Here is a 19,708-nt window from a genome sequence, read left to right on the forward strand (position 1 = left end):
TTATAACCTCATGGTTGACTCCTCCTTGTACACGCCCCGAACGCCTTCACAATTGCGTCAGCAGGCTAGATGAATCACGTGCTTTCTAGAAGCCGAGCCTCAGTGGCCGCGGTCCATTTCGTATTAGCAAGACTCCGTTAATTATTTTACAAAGGCAATAAGTGTAAACAGACAATGTTAACCTTTTAGACTATTTTTATATGGTCACAGGTTTATTCGGAACCCCATTTACAGAGTCATTGCTGAAGTCTGCACACTTGCACTGGTCTTACGAGGAAAGTATAGAGGAGGAGGTAATGTTGATACAGACTAAAAGGTACCGTACCACAGGGTTTCGTTCCAGCGAGGAGCCCAACAACAGCAGCAAGCAGGGAGCACAAACCAGCACGTCATATTATTGTGATGTATCTGCTCGGGGGGAGGAGAGACAGAAGGCTGGTGCAACATGTCGACAGACAAGATCCACCAGTTTAGACAATGCCGGCCTTAATATCACAGGAATGTTTTTGAATGTCATAGATGTGGGTGTCATTTGGCATCGAGAACACGTCTGCTTTATCAACGTGTGCTCTAACTGAGATCTCAGACCCAGTATTGAATGGCCTTGATCAGATGGACATTGAACCACCCTGGTGTAGCGTATATGCGCACATGACCTCAGCTTCCTTGAATTTTTTTTTTTTTCACCACCACCATTGCACACATGCAGACTCTCACGTTTTATTAGAGTACTATTAGAAGCAACCCGATAAATAAGAGCTAATGGCCAGACAGAGGCAATCAGACATTTTGTTGCATCCGGCCTTGATAATTCAACTTCGGAATTTATTCAAATAACAAGTGGTATGGGAAGAGGAAATGTTAGTACGATGAATAATTTTTGCTGAAATGAACATCGAACTTTTCAGTGTTTTATAAAAGGGATGCAGTTTAGAGAATACATCGATCCATTGTACACAAAAGCAGGGTCAGGGTGTGCTTCCTGTTTCTCATTTAGTTGTTCTATATTCATGGCCAAGAAGTATTTTTCATATGAATAATTAACGACTTTGTTGATACTACTTCGTTAGCATAGTCGTTATAGGCTAGCAGCTATGGCTATGTTGCTTTTCATAGGAAGCCAAGGACCCCCTGTATTCTTTGACAGCGCTACTAATAAGTTAAATTATGTCAAAGAAAAAGGTATAGAAAAATGAAATGTACCTTTTTTAGACTTCTATCAACAGGAAATGCTCTGTCATGAGTTACAGTAGATGTGATTTCTACGAAATAATCCTTCCCCGGGAGCTAAACAGTAAGGTGAGAGTTATGGACAGTTCTTACAACCCTCTTGAGTTTTTGAGAGAGTGCACACATGGCACATTTTGGAACTTGGTGATGAGGCCGGGTGGAAACTTACTCTCATGCTTGTGATAATGAAAGAAATCCATGAACCGTAATGATGCAGAAACATGCACTCTCTCGGCACATCCGCTAATTGTGACATGCCAGAGACCTGACATACTCGTGCTGTATTCAGTTATTAAAAGCAAAGTTAATTTGACAAAGTCACGTGTGGGATATTATATTTGTTCGAGTGCATGTGTACTGTGCAAGGGTTCAACAAAAAAATTCTAAAAAAAAAAAACAGACTCAACAGACAAACTAAACTTGGATTTCAAACTGTGTTCATGGGAGACAATGCTTTTCTTTGCCTTATGTTTTGTGTGTGTGTGTGTGTGTGTGTGTGTGTGTGAGATGATTCTGTTTTTGGGTGTTTCCAGCAAGTGGCAGAGGAGGGCCTTCCCTCCAGCATGCACACCTGCTCCCAATGTTAACCTGCCAACTATTTAAGGACTTTTAAGTCGTCATGTCTATCGAATAATTCATCTTGCTCTCCGCTCCGCCACCTAATTCATCGTGCTCACCGCTCCGCCACCAATATTGAATTCTTCTCGGGGTTCTATGTTTCATGCTCTTCGTTTCATGTTTTTTTTTTGTGTGTGTGTGTGTGTGTGTGTGTGTGTGTGTGTGTGTGTGTGTGTGTGTAATTTTGACCCAGACCCATGTTGTATGTTTGCGCTCGCTGTAGACATGTGATATGCCCTTGGAATGAACTTTTGTTCTGACCTGCTGTGTATCATACATTGTATTGTTTACCAAGGGAGTCTCAGCTGAATCAATGTAAGATTTGTTTTCAGTCGTTTGTGACTGGATGCTTCCTGCCTCTCCTCCCTGTTTCAGCTTCAACTCCTCCAACATGCACCCGTTTGGTAGCAAACATTACGCAAGCGTACGGCTGACCGTCCCTCCCATTCTATCTGGCAGCACATGTTGGTGTTTTCAAAGAGACACAAGATCACACACTGGCGCGCAGGGGCTGGCACAGTGTTACTATAGGTCAAAAGGAGCAGAATGGGCAATCAAAAATAGCTTCAGGTGACAACAATGTCAAACCCGATGGCACTCAGGGGATCATAGTTTGGCTTTTAACTCCAAGGGCATGCTTGAAATTTGGCATGGGGAAGGTGTGTCCCTGATGGTATTTTCCAGATATCCTGTCAGTATCGTGATGCTGTATGCGAAGGACTGTTTGCATTTAGCGACGCCAAAATATGAACATATACATGCACGTATATGAGCTAGAAGCTAGCTATCTTACTGTACTAACACACAGTTTTCCTCACAGAAACTATATGAGTCCCAAATTTGGGAGGGGGGGTGGGAGTGTTTGTGCGTGTGTGTCTGTGTGTCAGTCATTCAGAAACAACCAGAATTATTCCTTTTGGTTGACTCTTTCAATGGGTGTTGCTTTTAGATTTTATCAGAGCACTGACCCTGTCTTGGGAGATATAGTGACTACATTCTATATGTGAAGGTTTAAGCATTTGGGGAAAGGAACTATATTTGGTAAACAAACACAAAGTTGAAATAGACATTACATTCATGACTAAAAAACACTGGAGCCATGTGATTCCTCTCTCCAAATAATCCGTCCGTTTTCTATATCGCTCATCCTGTTCAAGGTTGCCATCTATTATCGGGCAAATGGCAGACTACACACTGGAATTGTCACCAGTCAGTCACACTGCACACACAGACACAGACAAGCATTCACACTATCTCTGAACAGGAATTGAACCTACACTGCGGAGCACTCCACCGAGTGACCCGAAAAAAGTCATGAATGATAAGTAGATAGCAAGAGAGAAAAAAATATGTCATTATCAATGCTACAAACATTTTGTAATGCAAATGTTTTTTTGAAAACTAGCTATACTAAATAGGGTAGTGGGGAGCACGTGTGCCTCATAGGTGTGAGGTACAGGGTTCAGCTATGGCCTTTCTGTGTGGAGTCTGCATGTTCTGCTTGTGCTTGTGTTGTTTTTCTGCAGGTACTCCAGCTTCTTTCCACATACCGTTCCTTACGCATGCATATTAGACTCACTGAAAGCCCATAGTCAGGTTAAGAGAGATTCCAGATCACCCGTAAGCTTAATAGTTTTTATTTTTATTTCATTTATTTATTTCACTTCACATTAATCAACACAAGAATAAACAGTATAAATGCACCGCACTTAGCATAAATGCTCGTTTTTAGCCATAGTCCCAAGGCAGGTATCTTTTCATCAACATAACATAAAAGTTAACATAAAATAACAAAATAGTATAACACAACACATAACATAAAACACGGACAGTCATGCAATCTTAAAATAAAGAAAAGCGCTAGAGAAAGTGGATGGGTGGTAGAGAGATGAAACTAAATATAAAATCATGGCGTCAAAAGAGCCCCATGTACATGTGCGAATGCATTCACATGTAGCACATAGCAGGCGAGCCTAATAAAACTGCCAAACATTGGGAAGATGAGCACGCTGCAAGCAGCCAGTAATAATGTATCAAATTAAGCTGCACAGCTTCCTCCAGTAGTTGTAAGGTCACAGTGATTTAAGGCGTGTGTTTTCTTAGAAGCAATCCGTAGAGGAAAATTCTTAGAAATAAGTTCCCAGACAGGAAGGTCTCACCAAAATGTAAATTTAGTTTGAGGTAGTTCCGCTAGAAAACAAACTAGATCACTGTTCTTGACTGCTTACCTTGGTCAGAGGTAAAGCAAATCCCAGTTGACTTTGAAAAAAAGGGGACAACACCTTGCACTTGCCATCGGTGAATTTCAGGGCACATACCATCGAGAGACATACAACCGTTTACACTTGCATTCACATGTCCCTGATTGGGAACTCAACCCACGTTGCTGTCAACAAAGTCAGGCTAGGGAACCACTAAAAAGAACTACATGCTTTCATTGTATAACAAACAATGTTTGTAAACAATATGTTTTGGTCCAACTTGCAAGAAGCCTTAGTTTTTCTTCTCTTTGCTCTTCACTCTTGTTATATAACCACATAAGTGTACAACAAAGCTTTTTCCAAGTGAATTCTGTCCTTAAATTCCTCGAATATCTTTTCCGAAAGGCATCAACACAACTCTGAAACCGTTGGGGCGTGTACATTTTCCACACTTCTGTGCCGAGTCACGAAACCGACCAAAATTTTCTCTTACGTGCAAATACCGACAACATTGTGTTACCAAAACAACAACTGGGAGAGAAACTGAACACTGTTCAGTCTGATTGGTGGCCACAAGTCCTTCCCACTTGTCCATGGCCTCTGGTGAGCACGTCTTGCGAAATTCACAGCTCAGTCAGGGGCGGAACCAACACAACACACGTCTGGCAGGGGGAGGGGACAGTGTGCACCAGACACACAGGCACTCGTCTTGCACGTACCACGTGTAAGCTTACGCATGGAGTCCATTGAATAGAACACAGAGCGGATCAGGTTGCTGCAGACATAGAGATCCCTGGAATGCATGATGTTAGTGTTAGGCGCAATTCCGTCATGTGGATTTTTTCAAATTAAAATCAAGATGCCAATGCTGTACTGTATATTTGTTTAAACCAGGGGTTCACAAACTGGGGCCCACGGAACTCTTTGGGTTCCACAAGCCATAACTTGAGGGACCATAAAATAATTTGGAATTACGTCGTATAATTTAAAAAAATGCATACCTGCATATGAAGGATGGCCTATTTGCAATTCCAAATGAGCAAATTCACCTTTTCATGTATTTTTGTTCGGACAACCTAATCTGTTTTTCAATGATAATACAAATATATATATTTTGGTGCCATCTGGTCAGGGGACTGATGACAAGCACCATGTTGAACTGAGGGGTTGAGTGTCATTTTGTCAGGCCATAGCTTTGTCAAACAGAAAAAAAGGGCTTTGCTACCATCTTGTGGAATCTGCAGGCACTTACAAACTTTTTTTGTGTGGGCATCAACTTCTCATTAGGTTTTCGATATTCATGAGGGCTCTGATGTAGGCATAATTGCGGGTGCGACTTCCTGTAAAACAGTGATTCTTAACCCTGTTAGAAGTAATGAACCCAACCAGCTCATATACACATTCATCGAACCCTTCATTAGTGAAAAAATAAAAATATGATTTTTAAAATGAATTTAACACATAAAAAAAACACATTATTAAAAACTGAAAAAAGTAAATAAAATTTCAAGACATAAGTATATGTTGTTTTTAATTGTGCACAAAATGAACCATGCATAACGTACTATCACAAGTCACACGTTGACTACTGAGCGAACTAAATTTCCCACAGCACTGATTGGACAAGCAATATAATGTGATCATATGCCGCGGGCGGGTCATAACTAATTGACATGTTGAGTCAGGTGTGTCTTAATTTCCATGGCAGAGGCTCCGTCGAACCCCTGAGACCGATTCACCAAACCCCTGGGGTTCGATTGAACCCAGGTTAAGAACCACTGCCGTAAAGACACCGGAAATAGCAGTGAGCTATTTGTTACTGTCATGGAGAACCAGGGAGTACTGAAGAAAATGTATTATCAAAAAAAAACACTTCAAACTAACCCCCCAAAAAAATCAAAGTAACAATCACCCATGACAGTAGCACAAAAAAACACACCACTGTAAACAAAACAATGTGACAGCAACAGAAACAAAAACAACCATGACAGTAACACAAAATGTGACAGCAGCAAAACAATCCAACAAAGACTGACAGAACCCAGGGAAGAGGGAACTAAATACAAGCAAACTGACTACGCAACAAGGAACACCTGGACAAGACACAAAGGGTTGAGAGAGCTGATTGGTTGACACAAGGGACCGGAATGACAAGAACAGGTGGAAACAAAACCAAATGTAATCTAAACAAAAACAGAATTATGACAGTTGCAGTGGCTTTTGTTTCCCAGAATGGTTTATTTGCAGAGTGGCTTGATTTCAAACTGGATTTTTTTTTCTTTGGTGGGGTGAGGGGGTACGCAATTTCAGAGTGAACAACTTAGCATACACAGACAGGTAGGAGCATCTGCATTAGCATCTCTGGTGAATATGATGTCATTTATTTATTTAAAGTCTTCATATTGATAAACTAGTATACTGTATTGTACTGTAGAGTTTTGGAGTTCTTGAGGCGATGCATTGGAAGATAAAGGTAACTGTGTCTTTTTCTTTTCTTATTTGTGAAATGCTGTTCTTTAATGCCACAGGTCAGCCTCTTTGGTGTCAATGCGCGTGGGTGAGAGTGCTTGGGAGGTAGACTCTACAATCATATGTGAATCTGCAAATATATTTTTAGGAAGAGTTTAGTCATGCGCTCTACAGTGTGAACGTAGACATTGTTATATCGTGTTTTTTGTTTTTTTGCGGGGGGTACATATTGTGACGTTATGGCGTTATCAGGAGGTGATCACTAAATACCCACTGAAGGCCCAGGTACAAAAACTCACCGCCCGCCACTGACTGAAAAAATAACGGCTGAAGGCAAAAGAAGCAAAGCGGCGTGTTGCAACTTGCTCGCTGTCAACTGTGTAGAGGAAAAAAGGTGTGGAGACGTTTTAGGATTCAAGGATGTCGTTTTAATATCACTGGGGGAAATGGCAACACAACATGCAAGGTTTTGAAACTAGAGGAGGAGAGCAACGTCGACAGCGTTTTCTGTCATCTGTCTGATACATCTCAGAAAGCTCTGTGAACCAAAGCTGGGTTACCTTGACACTTTAGCCAATCAATTGCTGGTCAAATACTTCATGTCAGTTCTGTATTTGATTGAGAAGCCGATAAAGCGATAGATTAGACACCATGGATACTTTCATCTTCAAACAGCGATGATTATTATATGATTATGAGCAATGATTGTCAAAGATATGAGAACCTGATAAGATGTCCACTGTAGTCACTGCTGTCCCTGAAAGGGTTAATCATAAATATCGATTCATAGAGTACAACATGGATAAATAAAGTCTTTACATACAGTACTTTTCTGATTGCGAGTGTATCCGCCTTTTTTGATGTGACAGCGCCCCTGTAATCTAACAATGTAGTTTTTTAATCTGATGATTATACATGTTTATGCCTATATTCAGCATATTTTCGTATTTGTCACCACATAAACAATGTGACACTGATATAAACGTTAGTATGAAAAAATAACATGCGTTCTTATAATTTAAGTGGAAAAATTGATTTCATAAATTAAGTTGTTTTTCATTTCATTTTAGACATCCAAATGTTCATTCATTTTTTAGACATAATGTACTTTTTGTAGCATAGTCATGAAAAAAAAAATCCAGGGTGTCCCCTAAAAAATGTATACCGTACACACTTTGTAAACTAGGTGTTACATATAATTTGTTTCATGTTTAACATGTAAACCAATTTACAAACATCAATCTTTTTTTTTTTTTGTCTGTTCTCAAACTGATGTTTCTTCTGGTCCAGCCACTGCCGACAATGACGACGGAATAGTGCAAATCATGAAACAATTCATTTGGTATTTATGTGCATTCATGTTCACTGGTTGCTTTCAGTTCAGTGACTGTTGCAGCTCTCATTGCGTACACTTTGTCTTTTAGGAATCCCCATTAAAAGAAGTCTCGTGATGTGAGGTCATGGTGAACGCGGAGGGTATTCAACAAAAATCCGTCCAATCCACATGTTTGGCAAGATCACATAAAGGAAGTATCTAACATTGCGATTTTAGCGTGGGAGTGTCCCATCTTGCTGAAAATACTGGCTGCCATCATTTGGTTCAATGGGTTCAATAGATTCATTTGGGTTCACTGGGTTCAATGGGTTCAATGTGCAAAGACAAAACAAACGATTTGAATTATCAGCTGCTAAAAGCTGTATGCATTTTTTTAGGGGGATACCCTGTATTTTGTTTTTATTTAATCACTCTAACATATGCTGCAACTGAGCAAGATTTTCTTGAAACAAATAATGACTTGACCTGACTTGCTTGAAATTTGGTGGTGACTGTACTTGATTTGCTTGATTTTTATTTTTCCATAGTGACTTGGGACTTGCTTGAGACTTGAAAGGCACATATGTGACTTATTCCCACCTCTGATGCCAAGCAACGGCCCTGGTACTACCTTTGCTTTAAAGTAAATAAGATTGTGTCCATCCTCTTTTAACAAAATGCGACCAACTTAATTATTATGTTGGTACTGATATGCGTTCGACTAGAGCTTTTGAGGTTGCTTGTTGCATCACCGTTTAAAGCGACAGATTTCAGAAAGTAGCTAAACATGTGACTTTACGATATCGTTGGCCACTTTTAATGTCATCCTTCTACCCTGTTATATAAATAGGAAGTGGTCTTATAATTGTTTTTTTTTTTAATTTGCAAAAAAATGTATGTTCCTCCATTGTATAAGTAACTGACCTAGAAAGAGGACTCGAATGAATAGTTAAACAAAATGCAGGTTAATAGCGGAAGTCTCGCCCGTAATTCCTGCAAAGGCTCATGAGGCCTAAGAATAAAGTGGATAAAGAGGCTTCAATAAAAGCTCTGATGACCGTGACGTGACGTTTCACATACATTTGCCATCCCTATGAATCAATCTAGAAATCCAATTTTGGCTTGACAATGGTGTCAAGATTGTGGTTCAATAAAAATCATTTATGTGAGCTTCAAAATGTTACTTCTCAAAAAGAACACCAGGGGTCGCAGTTTTTTCGTTGGGTTCACGAACATTCAAAACACTCATCAAATGAAGTTTCTCCAAAGGTGTTTATTTGAGGTTGTTTTTAAAATCATTATAAAATATGTCCAAGAGTCCATATTTCCCTGAATAAGATGTTTTATATTCGTTAATCGACACTACATACACATTGACTTCCTCGACCTTTGATCGGCAGTTTTCATTTGCATATCAGCTAAATATTTACTTTCACCTGAAAAAAATAGATTCAACATAATACGTTTGGGTGTAACATTTAATATTTGAATTCAACAATTAATGTATCTATAGGCGGCCCGGTAGTCCAGTGGTTAGCGCGTCGACTTCACAGTGCAGAGATACTGGGTTCAATTCCAGCTCCGGCCTCCCTGTGTGGAGTTTGCATGTTCTCCCCGGGCCTGCGTGGGTTTTCTCTGGGTACTCCGGTTTCCTCCCACATTCCAAAACATGCATGGCAGGCTGATTGAACACTCTAAATTGTCCCTAGGTGTGAGCGTGGGCGTGGATGGTTGTTCGTCTCTGTGTGCCCTGCGATTGGCTGGCATCCGATTCAGGGTGTCCCCCGCCTACTGCCCGAAGACAGGTGGGATAGGCTCCAGCACCCCCCGCGACCCTAGTGAGGATAAAGCGGGTCGGACAATGAATTAATGTATCTACATACTGACAAATATTGTTGCAAATGTGTAGAAAAGTGATCCTCAACATTTCCCATCAATTTTTTTAACATTCCTTAGTTTAAGCTAATGTGACAATTTATTCTCAGTACAGGTATTAATTTATTCGCTTGTGGCCAAGATTCCATCTCATTTTTGACGTTATCCGCATCTAAATCGACCCCAAAGCAGCAAAGTTGTCCTTCAGCGTGTTCCCTGAATTGTTGTGTGTGTGGATACACACTGCCCTGGTTATTACGTAAGCCGTTGAGTACAGTAGACTCATTAACCCGAGTCAGGAAACCCCAACCCCTTTGCTTCTTGCCTGCAGTGGATGCCAGCCAGGGTGAGGGATTCAGGACGATTCATCAGTACATCGCTGCGTCTGGTGCCACCTAGCGTCCTCTTGGGGAAAAAACGCGCTCGTCGTCTCGTCTTTGGCAGCAGCTCATGTCATGTGAGGCTCCAGTCTCGTGTAGGAGGAGTTCGGTATGTGTTGCATGCGCCAACAGATCTGACACCTGAGAAACTGCCGGCTGGAGGAAGCCAAACGTGTACAATAACCCTAACCTGATAAGGTTAGAGTCACCTGCCAGCCACGACTGTATTTTTAGTTCTCATTTCAATGTATAAATCCGATAGGATTGCAACATTCTCTCCATGGAAATGAACAGGAATTTATGGTAATAAAAGGAAAGAAACCAGGAATTTACCAAATTGAATGTTTAGGGAAGTAAGCACTAAAAACAAATGGATTTCGATAGTACCTTTTTTTCGAGTTTGAACCATCACTAAATTCACGTGGTTATTCATCACAAAGTTACCTGAAATTTGAAATGGATTCTATTTTTAATGTTTGATGATTATAGTCGGGAGAACACGTTGACCACGTGGTGAGCACGTTTTGCCTCACAATTCTGACAGTGAGGGCTCCAGCCTTCTGGTGCGGTATTTGCATAGTGCTTGCATGAGTTTTCTCCGGGAACTGGCTCTTCCTCCCACATTCCAAAATCATGCTTCAGTTCATTCAAGATTCAAAATTGCAGCGGTTTGGCTGAGCGGTCATCACCTGCAAGGTATTTCTTCCCTGGTGGTTTAAACACAATCAGAAGCTGAACTTCATTAACATCCTAAATTCTAATGTTTGTGTTATGAAATTGTATGAATATATTCCCAGCAACCTGTATCTTCATTAAGCAGTGTTTCTTTGAGCTCTATCGCTTCCAGAATGCGTGGATGTTGAGATTTTATTTTTGTCCAGATTTCAGCCTCAACTATACTGTGTATTTGTTGCCATGCCAACCTAATCTGTCCGGGTTCATCAAAATCAGCAGCGCTTGAGAGACAAAAGCTTGGCAAAGTTGAAGAATGCAAAAAAAAAAAACTCTTTGGAAGTGTGAGGAAATAGTCAGTTTCTAAATGTACAATTGCAAGGAATTTAGGTACAGCGTACGGTATTTCATTATCTACGGTTCATATTATCAGCAAAAGATGCAGAGAATCTGAAGACATTTCTGCACAAAAGCGACAAGGCCGAAACCCAACATTGAATACTCGTGGCCTTCGGTGCCTCAGGCAGGACTGCATTAAAAAAAAATGGCATCCTTTTGTAAAGGATATACAACACAACACTTCAGACAACCAATTCATTGTGTCATCTCTAAATGAAAAGTGAAAACTCTTTCCCATGCAACTCGAAAGCTAGATAAATAAACACCACCCAGGTGGCGCTTCTGGGTGGCTTTTCTGGGCAGGAGCTCATCTGAGATTGATTTGACGCAAAATGGAAAAGTGTGCTGCAGTCTGACGAGTCCACATTTCAGATTGTTTTTGGAAATTGTGGGTGTCGTGGTCTGCAGGCCAAAGAGGAACAGAACCAATCTGGATCGTTATGCACACATTTCAAAAGCCAGCATCTGTGATGGTGTGGGATTATGTTGGTGCCCATGGCATGGGTCATCTCTCTCGCTCATTTTATCTCCTACATCTCTGAAAGCACCATTCACAGTGAAAGGCGCATAGAGGTTTTAGAACGACATGTTGCCAGTAAGCAATGTCTTTTTCAGGGATCTCCTTGCTTCTCTTAGCAAGTCACTGCCAAGACACATTCAGTTTGTGTTACAGCTGCGTGGAATCAGAGTACCTGACTGGTCTGATAACTGGGGTTCACTGCATTGTTTTTATTTACATTTTGCACAACTTACCAACTTCACTGCAATTGGGGTTTGTGGTTTGCATCGGTGAAAAACTAAGTCAAACCATTCTAATATTTTCGGAAACATTTGTTGAACCATGATACGGCCATCGTTGTAGGGTAGAATGGTCGAATACTATTTTGCTCCATTTGCAGATGGGTGTCTGTGAAATGCACACAAGGAGTTAAAGTAACACTAAGAAAATAAAACAAATAGCTTGACTCAGATTATAATCAAGTTAGAACCTTTAATGCAACAAAGTGATCATACAGCTGTACAGTAACAAACCCCACACATTTTCATTTTGGACCAAAAAAAAAAAAAGCGAAAGCATGCCGGAATGATCTGAAATTCAAATAAGAATATCAACATAGTTCTCTTAGTACTTGAAAGAGGACCCGCCAATGCAGCCAGAGTTAAAACCGTTTCCCAGGACCCTGATGGGGGACAGGAGAAGGATCTTCAAGGCAGGCTGGTACCATATCCACCCCTGGCTTGAATATTCTCAACAGATGGACTCGGCGTATTGTTACGCTTGCAGATATTTTAGCCCTCCTAATACTGTTTTTTTCTCATCACTTGATGGGGGACAGGAGAAGGAGCTTCAAGGCAGGCTGGTACCATATACACCCCTGGCTTGAATATTCTCAACAGATGGACTCGGCGTATTGTTACGCTTGCAGATATTTTAGCCCTCCTGATACTGTTTTTTTTCTCATCACTGGAATGTTATGACTACAATGCTTTCAAAGCTTGATGAAATAAAAAGTCAAATAATATTTCGAATCTGTCTTTTTAGCCCTGGGTTGAATGTGCCCCTCCATCAAAACCCCCGGCCCCAGCCCGGCCCCCTCAGTGAAACTGATCTAGAACCGCCACTGCAGCCTTCTGGTGCGGTATTTGCATAGTGCTTGCATGAGTTTTCTCCGGGAACTGGCTCTTCCTCCCACATTCCAAAATCATGCTTCAGTTCATTCAAGATTCAAAATTGCAGCGGTTTGGCTGAGCGGTCATCACCTGCAAGGTATTTCTTCCCTGGTGGTTTAAACACAATCAGAAGCTGAACTTCATTAACATCCTAAATTCTAATGTTTGTGTTATGAAATTGTATGAATATATTCCCAGCAACCTGTATCTTCATTAAGCAGTGTTTCTTTGAGCTCTATCGCTTCCAGAATGCGTGGATGTTGAGATTTTATTTTTGTCCAGATTTCAGCCTCAACTATACTGTGTATTTGTTGCCATGCCAACCTAATCTGTCCGGGTTCATCAAAATCAGCAGCGCTTGAGAGACAAAAGCTTGGCAAAGTTGAAGAATGCAAAAAAAAAAAACTCTTTGGAAGTGTGAGGAAATAGTCAGTTTCTAAATGTACAATTGCAAGGAATTTAGGTACAGCGTACGGTATTTCATTATCTACGGTTCATATTATCAGCAAAAGATGCAGAGAATCTGAAGACATTTCTGCACAAAAGCGACAAGGCCGAAACCCAACATTGAATACTCGTGGCCTTCGGTGCCTCAGGCAGGACTGCATTAAAAAAAAATGGCATCCTTTTGTAAAGGATATACAACACAACACTTCAGACAACCAATTCATTGTGTCATCTCTAAATGAAAAGTGAAAACTCTTTCCCATGCAACTCGAAAGCTAGATAAATAAACACCACCCAGGTGGCGCTTCTGGGTGGCTTTTCTGGGCAGGAGCTCATCTGAGATTGATTTGACGCAAAATGGAAAAGTGTGCTGCAGTCTGACGAGTCCACATTTCAGATTGTTTTTGGAAATTGTGGGTGTCGTGGTCTGCAGGCCAAAGAGGAACAGAACCAATCTGGATCGTTATGCACACATTTCAAAAGCCAGCATCTGTGATGGTGTGGGATTATGTTGGTGCCCATGGCATGGGTCATCTCTCTCGCTCATTTTATCTCCTACATCTCTGAAAGCACCATTCACAGTGAAAGGCGCATAGAGGTTTTAGAACGACATGTTGCCAGTAAGCAATGTCTTTTTCAGGGATCTCCTTGCTTCTCTTAGCAAGTCACTGCCAAGACACATTCAGTTTGTGTTACAGCTGCGTGGAATCAGAGTACCTGACTGGTCTGATAACTGGGGTTCACTGCATTGTTTTTATTTACATTTTGCACAACTTACCAACTTCACTGCAATTGGGGTTTGTGGTTTGCATCGGTGAAAAACTAAGTCAAACCATTCTAATATTTTCGGAAACATTTGTTGAACCATGATACGGCCATCGTTGTAGGGTAGAATGGTCGAATACTATTTTGCTCCATTTGCAGATGGGTGTCTGTGAAATGCACACAAGGAGTTAAAGTAACACTAAGAAAATAAAACAAATAGCTTGACTCAGATTATAATCAAGTTAGAACCTTTAATGCAACAAAGTGATCATACAGCTGTACAGTAACAAACCCCACACATTTTCATTTTGGACCAAAAAAAAAAAAAGCGAAAGCATGCCGGAATGATAGGAAATTCAAATAAGAATATCAACATAGTTCTCTTAGTACTTGCTCTGATAATATTTTCTGTGTTCCACTTACAACTTGAGCTTCTTGTTTCAAAACTACAGTCTGTAGCTAAAATAGATAACAGTACTTAAAATATAAAAATAGACTCTTTATGAATGTATTTCATTTAAAATCTCAACTGCATGTTTTTTTTCTCCGATGGACAGACGTCTTTGTCCGGCATGTGCTTAAACAGATCAGCTTGCCCCGCCCCTGTCCCCTCAGTGGCACATCCGAGAGGTCATCTCTTTCTGTGGAGAGCACACAAAAGCACAGCATAAAATAGGTACGTGACGTCGAACTCAAAGTGATACACAAGCCAAAGCTACATTTCATTTCCTTAGTCAGGCTAGTAAGGTTCACACGGCAGGACATGACATCCAATTCAGATGGGGTTTTTTTGTTTTTTTTGGTCAGAGCCAAACTTTTTATGTACTCGTTCACGTTGCAAAAACAAATGACTTCGAATGTGAATGGAATGCTTTCTTGAAGTGACATATGCATGTGCACAAAACATGACATGTGGCGCAGTGTTTACAGACAGAAACATGGCCTGGTAGGACCTCACCTAATTTCACTATTCACAAGAAAAAAAAAAGTCTCCATTGTATCATTTGAACAGGCATGCAGTCACCGCACTCCACCCTCATAACAGTAATTTTCTCCAGCATAAGCAAGTGTTCATTTCTTTTTGTTGTCATGTGAATTGCTGCTGCCGTTTCAACTCACCAGAGGTTCCAGCTCTTTGTGGTCCGTGAGGTTGAACTCTGTGACAAAGTAATAGAAATGCTTGTAGCAGGTATTGACATGAGCCTCGGCTCCCATCTGGCTCACACGGTCAAAGTGGTGAATGTAGACGTGGACAAACACTCGGAACAGGCGGGATAAAATCTTCTTAGCCACCTGCATGAAGGTCTTAGGGAATGGAGTACCTTGGGGTCAGACACACGGAGATAGGAATCAACAGCATGTGGTTGGGAATATTTGACAAAAGAATACAGGGATCTAGATTTTGTGTGAGCACATTGCTTGTCCGTGTTGAGCCCGGGTCATGCTATGTGCAAAAGCAGAACAATTGGGCCAGAAAGGCGATGTGATTCATTTAGGACGTTCTTTTCTCTCACCCATCCAATAATATCTCTGGAATCTTTTCCAGGGGGCATGAGTGTCAGAGTCCTTTTCCTCCTCATAACTGCGTGCTGTACATTGTGTGACCTACTTTATAAATCCTGTGCTTGCAAAGCCGCAACAATACTCACTTTTCACAAATACGGAATGAGAACGCCATGGCAACAGGACAGTGGCGGCAATGCAATGAATGTAGCCTTGTAGATTTCATCGAACATGTGACTGATCTAGAGTGCAGAACTGCATCTCTCGCTCATCTTATCTTCTCCCATCAATTTCTGCTGAAATATTTTGCAGGTTTGGTAATAAGCATTTACTGAATAATTAGGATAAACATTTGAATTTTACAAGGTTTTGTGGCCAAAATGAGGCATTTGTTATCACATGAACAAGATACACGGAGCTCGTTTATAATTCCAAATGTCAGTATCGTACCTAAGGTGGCACCTCAAAGGTCAAGCACAATCCTGAAGCTGCGATGGGATTTGTTTGGATTTCAAAACAATATTTTGGATGTAACTGTCACCACTACAGAACCTTTAAATCGACAGGCCATATTTTCTGTAACGTTGTAACATGTTTTGAACAGGCTCACAAGTGTAAAAATAAGTTAACAACTGCTACTCAGGTTAAGTGGTGACGCACAAGGTGACAGGCCGTACTTTGAAATCACATCACTACCAATATATCTTTCTTCAAGCACAAGATTATAGATGTCTTTGGGGCATTTTTTTCTCAAAAAAAAAAAGAAAAAAAATAACTCCATATTATTGTTCAGCTTGTTATCGGCACAATCTCTAATTCTGGACTTTAAGACTATCTGCAATTTGTTTCACCACTTACCGACATTAGTAGGGAAGATGTTTTCATTGTTGATTTGTACCTCGATCCAGTCCATGAGCAGGCTCATGTATTTGGGGGCTGAAAGCGCGGTGGGTCTTTTGTATTTGTGCTCGTCCTGCCAGCGGTATTCGTACTTGGGCCCGCCTGACATCACAGGGCAGGTCTGGTCGGTGCAGGAATCACTGATGGTGCCGTAGATGAGGTTGATGCGGTTGAAGAAGTCGACGACATGGACGGCCACCCAGTCGTTGAGGTCCTCCCCGTGTGGGAGCTGCACGGCCTGCTTCAGGTCCAAGCCAGCGTTCAGAGAGGCCTGCGCCTTCTTGTGAAGCTCAAAGCGCTGTGTGCCGGGCTCAAACTTGCGCTTGGGCCGGAATGTCCTGTCTTTGTTAAAAACTTGTTTCAGGGCCATGGACATGGTTGCTTGCTGAGATCCCGGAGAGATTAGCTTTCAACACGTAGGGTGAATTAGTTACGGTTTTGCTGGAAGCAGTCAAAAGATGGAGTACACAAACTGTGCAGTTATTCTAAGACTGTTTGGGGGGGCGTCTGTTTACGTTCTGTAAAGAGAGGAAAGTTAAAGAAAGGGTGGTTGGTTAGCCAAACTATTGTACATCAACGGTTCTCAAAGTGTGCTACACACAATAATCACTAAATTCAATACAAAATAAACCGAAATAAACAGCATCCATTTAACACATAAAATGAACCAATCGAAAGAAAATAGCAGATAGCAAGTTTCCTTGAAAGACTGATATTCATAAAAAAGTTAGCAAGTGCATTTAAAATTGTTTGTCCGTCATCAGTTCAGCTGCAATTAATTTAAGCACAAAGCACTTGCACATAATCTTGAACAAATATTTGTTCTTGACCATGTATTGAGCTTCAATTTTTATTTAACTCAGGTGCACATCTGATTATTAGTGTTAGGTTTTTATTTATTTATAGGTTTATTAAGATTAAACCTTTTTTCCGGGATGAGCATTAAAAAACATCATCCAATCAGGATGCAGAACAATGCACTGTAAAAAAAATAAATGCATATTTATATCAGCCTACTAATTTTGGTCATAATGGTGGTACTTGGAGCACAATGTATTTATGGTGTAAAACGTTTGAGAACTTGAGAAATGTTTTTGATCATTTCCCACACTATGATATTAAAGGGAAAATCATCCATAAAATGAATAAGTACAACAATGTACCAAATCCAAAATGCATTGCTTTTAAGCAGGACACACCAGTCTGATGAAATACACTGACAAACAAATGTTGGTGTATTTAATGTGGGCCTGTTATGCATATACTGTACTGTAATCGTGTCGATCCAAACAACGTGATACGAGAGATCCACAGAAGTGCCGCAAGTATATCTTTGTTAATGCATCTATGCCAGTGACATATAGTGAGAGGCAGAACAATTGAATGCTCACCCATTAGATGTCGAAAGTTAGAGTAAGTTCTTGTATCCACCTGTTGCCTGCCATTCATCCAATGGAATAAAATCATTGCTTCCTTAATTTTGGTCATAATGGTGGTACTTGGAGCACAATGTATTTATGGTGTAAAACGTTTGAGAACTTGAGAAATGTTTTTGATCATTTCCCACACTATGATATTAAAGGGAAAATCATCCATAAAATGAATAAGTACAACAATGTACCAAATCCAAAATGCATTGCTTTTAAGCAGGACACACCAGTCTGATGAAATACACTGACAAACAAATGTTGGTGTATTTAATGTGGGCCTGTTATGCATATACTGTACTGTAATCGTGTCGATCCAAACAACGTGATATGAGAGATCCACAGAAGTGCCGCAAGTATATCTTTGTTCATGCATCTATGCCAGTGACATAAAGTGAGAGGCAGAACAATTGAATGCTCACCCATTAGATGTTGAAAGTTAGAGTGAGTTCTTGTGTCCACCTGTTGCCATTCATCCAATGGAATAAAATCATTGCTTCCTGATAGTATATCATCTTGGTGTTCAATTAAAACGGGCCCACATTTCAACCAGAATAAATAAATGTTTGAGTAAATTGAAACATGAGGATCATTATTTCAGTATTCATACTTTGTTCGTGACATTTATGTTTGGTGGTGTGCCGTGAGATTTGTTGTCGTGTAAAATGGGCGAGTTGTCTCAACAAAGGTTGGCAAACACAAGTGTGGAATAGATTACACAACATCAGCATCTGTGTCCCACTTTTGACACTGACATGCCTAATCTTGCATGCATGTTTAATGGATGCAAACTGTTTTAATCTCGGAATATAAATATCAAATGGAACATCGCAGAAAAAAAAAAAAAAAAATAATGGCGGGGGGAAGAAAACATTTGGATGAACGTTAACACGGTTCTCTAAAAGTAAAAAGTTGAATAGTAAAAGGGAAAGCTTGCGTTTACGACGTTCAACACAATGACTCATTTCCTATTTCAAGTAACTAATCCGGTTGTGAAACTAAAGAATGCTCGGAATGACAATAAAACCACGCTAAACCGCCTCTCGACGATTTAGCGGGACCTGAAACATGTATATCGAATCTTCACAATTGAGGAATGAAATTCATTTGAATACCGAGCCAAAATTTCCATGATCGTTTCCGACGTGAAAGCAGGAGATTAAACAGCGAGGCGTATGACGACTGTACCAACTTTGTAACGAGGCTAGCTAACGCGGTTTGGACTTGTTGCTTCGAAAAGGCCTACGAAATCGACATCTTCAACAAAATACGTTACTTTCCAACCGAGTACATAGTATAGTGTGCATATATTTGAAAGGAAACAGTCGGTTTATCTAAGAGCAGATCAGACGATGACGAAATCGCAGTGGAAAGCTACTTTTCCGAACTTACTTGTTCCGCCTTCCTGTTCCGTCAATTTCCTTCGATGTTTTGTCCACAATTGCGAGCAATCTGTTGCCACCGTTATATCGATAACGTACAAATACTAAAAGGTGTATACATAATTCCATTCATGCTGCAGATTTACTGTAAATCTCACCAACATGACATTTTGGTAAATGTAAGCGGTAAGCGTTAGACTCCTCCCTTTCAAACAAAAAGTAACGTCAAGAAGTTACAGTTGGAGTTCTGTCGACTTCCGGTATTGACATTCAAAGTAATAGCATTTAGATTTCTGCCTTGCCTAACGGCTTGAAAAAAAAACAAGCAATTAAACGCCAAGGGTTTGTGCGTTTTGAACTCCACTGTGTCGGTGTTGCAGGAAACGTATTCTTTTGCGTTTCCCACATACAGTACTTTTTCTTTGTTATATATTTTTACACACACGCACGCGCA

General features: G+C 40.6%; 1 protein-coding gene and 2 long non-coding RNA genes across 4 annotated transcripts; 2 read left to right on the forward strand and 1 right to left on the reverse strand.

The window, feature by feature from the left end:
* The first annotated feature begins 9 nt into the window (after positions 1 to 9).
* LOC109519048 (uncharacterized) lies at positions 10 to 2,580 on the forward strand. The gene is made up of 3 exons (XR_002168870.1): positions 10 to 967; positions 1,227 to 1,299; positions 2,224 to 2,580. It is a non-coding gene; the product is annotated as an uncharacterized LOC109519048 (long non-coding RNA).
* A 4,156-nt stretch (positions 2,581 to 6,736) lies between these two features.
* On the forward strand, positions 6,737 to 8,303 carry LOC109519049 (uncharacterized). The gene is made up of 2 exons (XR_002168871.1): positions 6,737 to 6,803; positions 7,943 to 8,303. It is a non-coding gene; the product is annotated as an uncharacterized LOC109519049 (long non-coding RNA).
* Positions 8,304 to 14,268: 5,965 nt separating this feature from the next.
* Positions 14,269 to 19,474, reverse strand: mob3a (MOB kinase activator 3A). 2 transcript variants are annotated; one of them, XM_019875486.1, is made up of 4 exons: positions 19,265 to 19,474; positions 16,404 to 16,963; positions 15,162 to 15,364; positions 14,269 to 14,683 (listed from the first exon to the last, which is right to left on the reverse strand). In XM_019875486.1, exons 2-4 carry the CDS (start codon positions 16,819 to 16,821, stop codon positions 14,654 to 14,656), a joined length of 651 nt encoding a protein of 216 aa, XP_019731045.1. In that variant the 5' UTR covers positions 16,822 to 16,963; positions 19,265 to 19,474; the 3' UTR covers positions 14,269 to 14,653. The 2 variants fall into 2 exon arrangements, with proteins under 2 accessions (XP_019731045.1, XP_019731046.1); XM_019875487.1 differs by lacking the exon at positions 19,265 to 19,474 and adding an exon at positions 19,086 to 19,204.
* Positions 19,475 to 19,708: the final 234 nt, after the last annotated feature.

Source organism: Hippocampus comes, unplaced genomic scaffold (assembly GCF_001891065.2).
Source record: "Hippocampus comes isolate QL1 unplaced genomic scaffold, H_comes_QL1_v1.1 scaffold132, whole genome shotgun sequence".
Lineage (NCBI taxonomy): Eukaryota > Metazoa > Chordata > Actinopteri > Syngnathiformes > Syngnathidae > Hippocampus > Hippocampus comes.